This window comes from Cyphomyrmex costatus, unplaced genomic scaffold (genome assembly GCF_001594065.2).
Source record: "Cyphomyrmex costatus isolate MS0001 unplaced genomic scaffold, Ccosl1.0 scaffold23, whole genome shotgun sequence".
NCBI lineage: Eukaryota > Metazoa > Arthropoda > Insecta > Hymenoptera > Formicidae > Cyphomyrmex > Cyphomyrmex costatus.
Genome location: NW_017276368.1, coordinates 2,598,671 through 2,609,132, shown reverse-complemented (window position 1 = coordinate 2,609,132; position 10,462 = coordinate 2,598,671). Strand labels below are relative to the sequence as shown.

At 36.5% G+C, this 10,462-nt stretch overlaps 1 protein-coding gene across 1 annotated transcript in view; it reads left to right on the top strand.

The window, feature by feature from the left end:
* Positions 1 to 1,002: 1,002 nt before the first annotated feature.
* The window catches only part of LOC108773983 (uncharacterized), a 12,602-nt gene continuing 3,142 nt past the window's right edge, over positions 1,003 to 10,462 (top strand). Inside the window, exons 1-7 of the mRNA XM_018539974.1 lie at positions 1,003 to 1,028; positions 1,793 to 1,895; positions 2,695 to 2,905; positions 3,655 to 3,824; positions 3,976 to 4,155; positions 5,701 to 6,081; positions 7,431 to 7,833. Coding sequence (XP_018395476.1) covers positions 1,003 to 1,028; positions 1,793 to 1,895; positions 2,695 to 2,905; positions 3,655 to 3,824; positions 3,976 to 4,155; positions 5,701 to 6,081; positions 7,431 to 7,833 — 1,474 coding nt within the window. The remainder of the gene's footprint in view (positions 1,029 to 1,792; positions 1,896 to 2,694; positions 2,906 to 3,654; positions 3,825 to 3,975; positions 4,156 to 5,700; positions 6,082 to 7,430; positions 7,834 to 10,462) is intronic.

Genomic DNA, 10,462 nt, shown 5'->3' with positions numbered 1-10,462 from the left:
TACGTGTACGTGCTCGGTCTCAACCCAGATATTCTGGGCCACCATGTCGTGCTTTCGTTATTGCATATTTTTAACGTTTGTTTTTTCTTCAATTTCAACTTTACGTCTTGAAACATTCGGTGAGTGAAATTTTCTCCTTATTTTCTTTATTATAATAAATATTTATTTTTCTTCTACAAAAGTACACTCTGTATCTCATCTTGAAGAAAAATACAATACAAAAAGTTTTCTGGTTTATGTGCCACCATGCTCCTATATCGCGCGATCAGAGTTATGATTAGTTTTATATTATATTTTTATAAAATTATCATATATAAAAATGTGTAATATTTTACCTGTAAAGATTAAACAGTCTTTTCATTTTTCATGAAAAAAAATAGATAATTATCACGAATGTGTGCGTCCTTGCTCCGGCAAACCATCCTCGAAAAGAACATGTATTTATCATTTCTTTATTACGGAAACGTACGGTACAACAAGGTGAGGCAACGTTATAAAAGTTTCTTTTTTTTTTTATAAAACAGTAATTAATTGATTTCTAAGTTAACACATGCACACACATATATTGTATATACATATAACCGCTGTAACATACTTGCAAGAGAAAAGGATTGTAAGCTGAAAAAAAACTTTAGAAGCTTGATAAAATAATCGAATAACACGTAATTAAAAATGAGAGTTATAAAAAGAAATGAGAAGAGTGGCGCGTTACAATTAAATTTTGCGAGATTTGCAAGCAGACTGTGTGCGTGTGTATGAGTGGAGGAGAGATCCGGTGATATGCCCCGTTATCTCTTCCGAAATGCGCTGTAGGATACAAATGCAGCGGATGCTTGGTCGACATGCGGTGTTTTAACAGTTAATATTCATGATTGCAGTGTTCAGGTAACAGATACTATCCTGAACCAACCAACATCGCTGAACATTGTGCTAATTGCACATATACATAAGCATATACAAACTGTAACTAACTATGCGGAAGCGGGAACTTAATGCAGTATAATGGCTGATAATGATGGTGTCTTGGTGTAAACTTTGTGTTATCATGCTTCTTTTCTACTGTTTTCCACGTTATATAAAATCCTTCGATCTTAACAAGGCCCGATCATTTCTGATTGTTTTTAAGCATTTTTAACATATAGGTATAGAAGCGAGCCATTCCCGAATTTGAAAATGGTGAGGTTCAATTACATATCGAATGTATATGGATTATTTTATTATTGATTATTGTACACTTTTAATTTTAATGAATTATACACACACACACACACACACGTAATCGAGTTTATATTAAAAGTAAGAATTATCCAAATTCACTAATACGTTATACATATCGGTGCCTCATCTTAATGATATTTTACAATATTATATATTTTACTCTCTTGTCGGAGAAAATGTGCGGTGTTTATATTATTTTATATATGTATATGTACATACAATAATATAAAATATATATAATGAAAAAGCTAACATTTCGCTGCCTTTTCATTCTTCTCGCACATTTTTTAACGCATACAACTGTAATAGTCACATAATTATATCTCATATCGTGAAATATTATATTAATATACACAGATAATATCGCGAAGAAAAAAAATATATATATATATATATACTATATAAACGTTGAAAACTTTCGACAAAATGTATTCTTGATCTATCCGCTGCATTTTGTAAATTTTAAACGCGATAAAAATAATTTAACTATATCACGAAACTTTCCTCGTATACTCTCTAGTACTGCGACATCATTAAAGCGCGCGCGGTTATTAATTACTATTAAAATTAACAGTTTCTACGACAAACTTGAGAGCAGCGACGAAAATATTACCGCACGATCAATAAGAAGGAGCCTTTTGGCGATTAACGGGAAAAGTCCAGGACCGGCTATAGAAGTGAGTATCATATATTTTCGTGCAATATGAAAAATATTTTTTTTCTCTTAACATAAACATTATAAATAATTTGGTAAAAACTGCAGAAAAGGGGAACAACCCCCGATGACCTTGACATATCACGTTTCGCATGGAAATTAGTCGAAACTTAATACGTGTACAAAATCATAGAAGTGCCCCCGCCTTTGCAGAATGAAGTGGAGTACTTGGCGTGAAATTGAAGTTTAACGTTTCTAAACAGAAGAGGGTACTTACATAATGTATAGCAGAAATAATACATTAGTTTTAAAATTTTTTTATTAATAACTTTTTAAGAAAGAACAACTGACGAATAAAACTTATAATTGTGGGGGGTCACTATATCAGCGAGTCATGACCTTGACGTGTCAAGATCATCGGGGGTTGCTCTCCTTTTCTGCAGTTTTACCAATAATTAGATATACTCGCATGTTTTTTGTAAAACAAATCTATTTTGACGAATTTATAGATACTAAAATTGTATATTAATTTTTGATATATACGTGCGAAGGTATAGATTTAACGACCGATTAAACCGCGTCTACTTTCGTGTTATTTATTATATGTTATTAATTAAGTCTGATTATATACGATCGTATCCGTTGATATACTTAAAAATTAAAACGTTTTTCGCGCGCTCCGTTCAATACGGGACGCTCTTTTCGCGACGAGACGAGATGATTATCGATATTGGCAATATGTATATATATATATATGTATGTATATATAATTATGCGCGTGCGATTCAAAGTATCCTCTTTTATAATCTCTCTCATGATAGATATGTCTCGGTGACACGATAGAAGTTCTCGTTTCTAATAAATTAGGAAGTGATGAATTGGCTTTCCATTGGCATGGAATTCGGCAAAAGGATTCCAATTACATGGACGGAGTGCCTATGATAACGCAGTGCCCTATTTTACCCTTCGGTGGCTTTCGTTACAAAATAATTCCTGAGAGCACGGGAACGTACTTTTATCACGCTCATTCAGGTATGTGTGGGTTATCTGGCAAAATACAATATATTTTCCCTATTTTTTCAATTGTATTTTAACGAATTTAATAATTTTATTGCGTGAGACGATATCTCTTTCTCTTGCCTCTTTCCGTTTAATTTAACCTCTAGGAGAGTATGAAAAAGAAGGAGTAATGAAAAATTGGAGGAAAATTTCCGCGGATCGCGACCAAACACACAGTCGAGTCGACTCGCTCGATTTTCAGATTGGTTATTTTGACTCCGCGGTCTACGCGTTATAGAACGTTAGTTAATGCAGTACCAAGAACGTAACATACCTATAACCGGTGCTCGCGCATCGAGAAAAGCAAGATCAATAACATGAGTTCGCGATATCTCGTTTCTCTTCTTTCGCAGTTTCGCTGCGCGAGTAAAGAGATTGGACATATCCTTTTTGAATTTATTATCGAAAATTTGTTCAGTCAGTAATTAGAAATGTGACATACACGCCGTAAAGCGAGAAGGAAAATACGCATGATCGTGTCTTTGCTTTCGCGATAATCCTGATTTGAAGGATCCGAAATGAAAGACGAAGCTGGACGAAGGCGTGCCTGCCTGGGCGTGTCGAGCCGAGGCGAGGCGAGGCGTGGCGGAGCAAGGCAATCCGCACAATACGACCGTGCAGCGCGAATCTCGTAGAACCCATCCGTCGGTAGAACCTTGGTAGATAGTAGTGGAGTTACGGGGTAACTCCAAAAGGATAAAAGATATAAAAGGGATCGTTAGTCTCGCAGCAGGGTGACGGAGTGTATGGGTCGTTGATAGTTCGAGGACCACAGGACGAGGATTTCAGTCTAGAAAGGACACTCGTCTTCTCATCAAGGCCATCGACTCCACTGACGCGACACGCAAGCCTTTTCCCACCTACGCCGGACGAGCTCCTCGTAAATGGCCAGGTATAGCCCGTATAGCCCCTACCTTGGGCTATACGTACCATATCAGCTCCCAGTTATCCCATTTCCGTCCAGCCGCGATACACAGCACACAGCTAGATATACTTAGGATAATTCAACTTTGATGACCTAAAGAATATTTGACATTTTTTAGGCGGAGCGAGTGATTGTGCAAGTGAAGCATGGATTTCGTTATTTACTACGCCTCATTAATGCAAATGCTCACGATTGTCCTATTTTATTGTCCATCCATGGACATTTGCTTCAAATATTTGCTGCTGACGGCAACCCTGTACAATCGATGACGGGCACGCACGTTATTTTATTCCCAGGTATGTTTTATTTCACCAAGAGTGCATCTTTTTTCACCCTTGTGTCTTTCTTCATCGATGCTGCTTTACCTTATTGAATCTAATCAATTTTATACTGCAATATACTTTCAATCTTTTTTGTATTATACAAATGTATTTGCACGAGTGTATATTTACGTACACATTTGATAGACTTAAGAGAGGGAAAATAACAAAATTGTCATTAATTTTCATTAATTAAATTTGACATTAGTTTTCAATGAAACAATGAGACAAAAAAAAATGTCGAAAAAATGCACGTATATTGTATATATTGCACGTGCATAAAGAATACTTGCATTAGATCCCAAGGTGTAAAATTTTAAGCATCGAGGCCTCTTTTTAGAACCTGCTGTCAGTCTTTAAAGTCTTTAATTAGATTAAAGTCTTTTGAAAATAGAATCAAGATGATTAGGACATAGTTTTACTTTCATTAAACATCTTGTAATAATAAAGGTTGATTACAATAAACTTTATAAACAAGGCGAAGCAATCGACATTTGCTACATTTAAAAATCAATGCAATGTTCCTTTTTATTTACCATCAAACTTATCAACTAGAATCAAAATCACGTAATGACTTCCTCCAACATAACTACTCTGGCGTTTCATACATAATTAATATACATATACCTAATGCTCCAAGAAAAACACCAATAATCGGATGGGGGATTCGCAAGAGAGAAGAGCGCGCGCGCGCCCGCGAGAGAGAGAGAGAGAGAGAGAGAGAGAGAGAGAGAGAGAGAGAGAGAGTGAGTCGTTTTACGTTTTCGCACGTACAAAGAAGTACTTTTTTAAGTTGTAGATACAAGGCCTTCATTAAAATCTCGTAAACGCGCAGATTTAATTTATTCACGGCCAGTGACAAGGATAGATGAATGATGAAAAAATTGTCTTGAAATTTGAAAAAAAAAAATAGATACTAGGAGAAATGAAATATACCTACCTATACTCATAATAGTCCAGAACGTCCTGTGCTCGATTTGACTCCGAGCTTAAAACTTTACAAAGCAAGAAAGGAAGAAAGGAGAAAAGCATCAGAGGATCGACAACGGTGGTGCGGCATAGAGGGAAATTCTCCCTCCCTCCCCCTCTCTCTCTCTCTCGTAACAGCATTAACAGGCTCGAATAACCTGATGTAGTGGTGAGAGGCATGGCAGGAAGGCAGACTAACGTTCGCGCAGACTCGGCCGTCTTCGTGCTCCCGCCAGGGTTTCCGCAAAGAGAAATAAAGAAAGGAAGGTGGCGAAACGCGCGAGAGAGAGCCCCGTGCAAAAATCATTAAAACGCGTGCTCGTTTCGCGACTGCGGCTTACGTCGTGTTAACTTTCCGGCCTGTGATTTATTAACATCAGCAGAGGCGACACAACAAAGAAGGCGCTAAACGCGTGTTTAGTGGACACGTCGTCCACTTGGTTGGGCCACACCACTTGCTCGTTCGAGCGCGCGTTGTGGCATCTCCGAGGAAACGTTGTCTCACCGACCTTCCGTACGTCCTGAGATATATCTCTTACATGTACAGTCATCACGGACTTTGGGATGGTTTGAGGGCAAACGATAACGAGACGCGCAGCATCGGCATGGAGTGGACCCGCGATAAAACTCTGGAGCTGCTACGCGAGTATCAACAACGACGAGTCCTCTGGGATTGGAACGCCCGAGGCTATCGCGACAGGGCGAAGCGCAAACGAGCTATCCAAGAGCTCGCTGAGATTCTCTGCTGCAACACTCTCGAGATTGAGAAGAAGATCACCAATCTCAAGTGCCAATATTCTCGGGAAGTACACAAGATACAGAACAGTCGCGAAGCAGCCACCGGTCCAGAGGACGTATATGTCTCCAAGTGGTTCGCCTTCAAAGCTATGCAGTTCCTACAATTCGGCACGCGTAGATACAGCAAGCGGAAGAAGGTAGAGAAATAGTCGTAATACTTGATCGTAAAATGGCCTAAATCATTGCATCTATTGGGATTTCTAGCAATAACGATAAAGGAAATGCACTCGATATATTACTTTCTCTCTCTCTCTCTCTCTCTTTCTCTCTCTCTCTCTCTCGTTGTGGCTTCTTTCTCTTCCGTATAAAATTATACGTATATACATATATTATACGCGGGATAGAGAATTACACGAAAACTAATCGTTCAAAAATATACGCGCAACAATTGGTGTGTGTGTGTGTGTGTGTGTGTATAATGTATTTGATATATGCATGTATGTATTCGTTTTGCAAATTTTTTCAGTAGGGAAGAATTGGGTTTATTTAATTGAACAACGGATTTTTGGACCGACTATTTACCGACTATCGAGTAGAAATTTCAAGTGTATGTTTATTTTATTTTGACGGAAAATATATCTGTGATAAATATCTATCTTGCATATAATTTGTATACGATGAAATAGAAAAATAAACATAACAGAAAACGTTGTGTCGAGTTGATTAAAATGACGATTTATATAAAGATGTTGCATTATTGGAAAATTCGTCTTGGAAAGTAATCTCAGTACAATGCTTCGCTTTATTCGATTGAGTCAAAAAAATTACATCTCCTACATCCTATACGTATGTTATACTATCGTAATTTGCACGCGACGCGACAGCGAACGACAACGAAACGTGTATTACAAATTTCAACGGGTGTAGCGCGACGCGTCGCTGGTCGAGATAAGTATTTCGTTGGCCCGTGGCGACGCGTAGCGATGTATGGCGATGTGTCTTGATGTGTCCTGATTTGTCCGCTTCCCAGTGAAAATTCGAATAATATATGACAAAGATTTTATCTCGCGATCCATGTCCGATCTCTCCTTTCAACAGTTCGTTTCGTTGCGTGCAATTAAGATGCACGAGAACCACAACATCACGCAATGTCAGATGTTTTAAATAAAAAAAATTTTTGTACTCAATATTTAAAAATCACCGTCGTTTCTCTCTCAAAAACGAACTTTTCCAAGTATTCTGTCGCAAACAGTCTACGCTCTGCAGTGATATACAATGTATGTATGTACCATATAATAGCAGCGATTTCCAAGTTTTATGAAAGAAAATCAATACGCGTGAAAGCTTCGACGCAAGTTCTTTCTCGGAGATTGAGATTGGATCGAGTCGTGCGAACGTAAATGCTCGTAATTCGTTTGTATATGTATATTAGACAAAATAATTACGAGACTGAGAGAGAAAGAGGAAATCCTTTCTATTCTGCTCTTATGCCAGTGTATGTCAGAGCGCGGTAAAATTCCTGATACAACCTGATCCCTTTTCGTAGAAAGTTGAAGAGGAACCGAAACTACAAGAAGAATATATTGTGAGCGACATCGATCCCGAAAGTATAACATTCATGGATTGCAACGAGGAGACAAACGGCTCTGGTACCGGTTCGTTCAATGCCTCACTGAGCGAGGACGCCGAAGAGTCCTCGTCGTCCAGTATGAAGGCAATGGAATTGTACAATGGTTCTTTGCCGAGCCAGAACGGTTTCGTTCTTGTTGAGCCTCGCGCATCGGATGAGAGAGAACGAAAAAAGACCAAGGAAGAGTTTGTCAAGTTCGGCGAGAGTATCGCCGTGCAGCTCGCCGAGATTCCTGACTCTTACTCGAGATCGGTCGCCAAACTTAGGATCAACCAGATTCTCTTCGAAGCAGAGATTGGGATCTACGCGCAAACGCATCGCTAATAAGCAAGTTCGCTAAAACCGACTAAAATTGCGAATTAACGCAAATAATCAACGTGAAAAACATTGTGATTCGCATTCATCGCATCGCTATATCGATCTCAACGATCTTACATTCGTTCGAATCTTATTTGCTGTAATAAGCTCTAACAAGCTGCAGTAAAAATTCGCTCTTTACTGAGGTCTTCGAACGACTGTAGTAGGACTGTGACAAAAGAAAGACTCGCAGCAAATAAAACAAAGATTAAATTATTCGACAGAGCAAACTATTCTATCCATCCATCGACCGAGCATGCGTTTGGTCGTTTCGAATAGAGTGCCGCAATGAAATAAATGTGCATTTGTACATTTTCCATTTGTTTTATTTATAATTTTTAATTTTTGGACGAATAAAACAATTTAAATTATTATGCCTTCTCGATTTATAGAGGATTAGAGGATATAGTAACAGATGTGCAATATTAAAATGAGTGCCAGCGTGGTATAATGATTTTGATGATCGCACCGCCGTCCGTGTCTTGTTAAAAGCCGGATACTTCTAAAGACTGAATCGATCAAGACTGTACAATAGACAATTTTTCCATATGATTAAACGAATTTGTCGATTTCAAACACTGATTGTGTTTATTTTCTAAAATTCTAAACTAAACAACATCAGTGTTTATTTGTATTTATGTGTCTCAGAAAAACTCAATATAAAAAAAATGATATTACATTTTTTCCCGTTTATATCCGTTTTTATTTAAACAATTCGGCTGTTGCATTGTTGTGTTTGTTGACTAATTTACATTAATTTAATTATCTATCTTTATTTTTGACATAATTTTGAACGCAGCAAAAAGAATACAAGTAATGCAATAGAATAAGCTTCTTCCTTTTTGAAAAATTTCCAGTTATTTTTTGTTTGTAATCACTATATTACGTACGAATGCATCTTTTCTCTCTCTCTCTCTCTCTCTCTCTCTCTCTCTCTCTCTCTCTCTCTCTCTCTGACACGCGCGCGCGCGTCACACTAGTTTAATTTCCTAAAGTTCAAAACACTAATCGTAGATAATTCAATGTAGATCAGTAAATATAGTTAGGATCTTAGCAGAATGGCTGGCTTATAATTTTAAGACAATATCTTATGACTTAAGTCTTTTGTCTTCAATAACGCACAATTACTGTCTTATGAATCGAATCTTAAATGTGTACATGTACATACTTATATGCGAGGTGTGACACCTCGAAGGTATATATAAATACATCTTTAAGAAACACACTCTTTTGCATAACGCATAAAGCATGTGCGTAAGGAATTTCATTGGCCCATTTTCTTATGCATGAGTCAATGAACCAATCAAATTCTTTATGTATATGGTTTATGCGTTATGCAAAAGAGTGTGTTTCTCGCTAAAGCGGGGAGCACAGACTTTTATGCGTTATGCAAAAGTCTGTGTTCCCCGCTAAGACTCCAGTCACAAGACAGTTATACCTGGTTTATGCTTCGGTCTTGGTCTTAATCCTAAAATTCAGCCAATAGAGTTCAAATTTCGGTTAGAACTGGTAGCTTTATTGGTTGAATTTTAGGATCTTGGGATTAAGACCTGAAGCATAAACCAAGCATTTATCGTGCGTTATTAAAAACAAAAGTCTTAGGTCATAAGACGTTATCTTATATGGGCCTTCTACAATAAGCCATAAATCAGAAGTAAGAAACTAAAAATTAACGACTGTGATTGGTCCATTTCTAGCTTATGACTTATGATTTGTGACTTACGGCTTATTGTAGAAGGCCCAATAGGCCTTCAACAAGCCATTACCTAAGTTTTAAGTATTAAGTCATAAGAAATTGACCACAGTCGATTATTCTTCTCATATTCGATTGTGATTGGTAAATTTTTTATGACTTAACACTTAAAATTTAGGTAATGACTTATTGTAGAAGGCCTATTATACTCTTTCTTAGCACTAAGATTTTATGTATCCAGAACAACAAAGTCAATTCGATAGTGGGATAATGATTACAAATTTACTTGTAACACGATATATAATTTCCCTCTTCGATACAATTAATTGTCAATCTTACATCTATAGAGAAATAAATTATTATACTAGTGAATTAAACATACATTACAATATTTATATCGATTTCATCATGGCGACGTTCTATTATTTAATTATTTAAAGTATATAAAGGCTCAGTATCTAACGTAAAAAAACATTCCATTAAATCTTGAAATACTTGTTCAAAGCAAATGAAAATAAATGCATACGTAGCGTCTATTGGTTAATACTTTCCAAAAATTAATATAGTAAAAATGTTAATAAGGAGCACAAATAGATATTATCTAGAGATATTATCATTTGAATATCAAAAAATAGAAAATATAATTATAATGCAATAATTTACAATTTCGAAATAATTCATCAGTATATAAATTCAATGATGTTGTCATTAGTTGACTGGAACATTCTTCGTCCTCAGTGAAATTTTAATTATATATTATATATGTCGATACAATCAAGCACTTATTTTTCTTCGAAAGTAAACTTTTACAATCTTTGTAATTATTTCAATATATGTATATTTTGGATAAACTTTATATATACATATATGTATACATATATATATATATATATATATA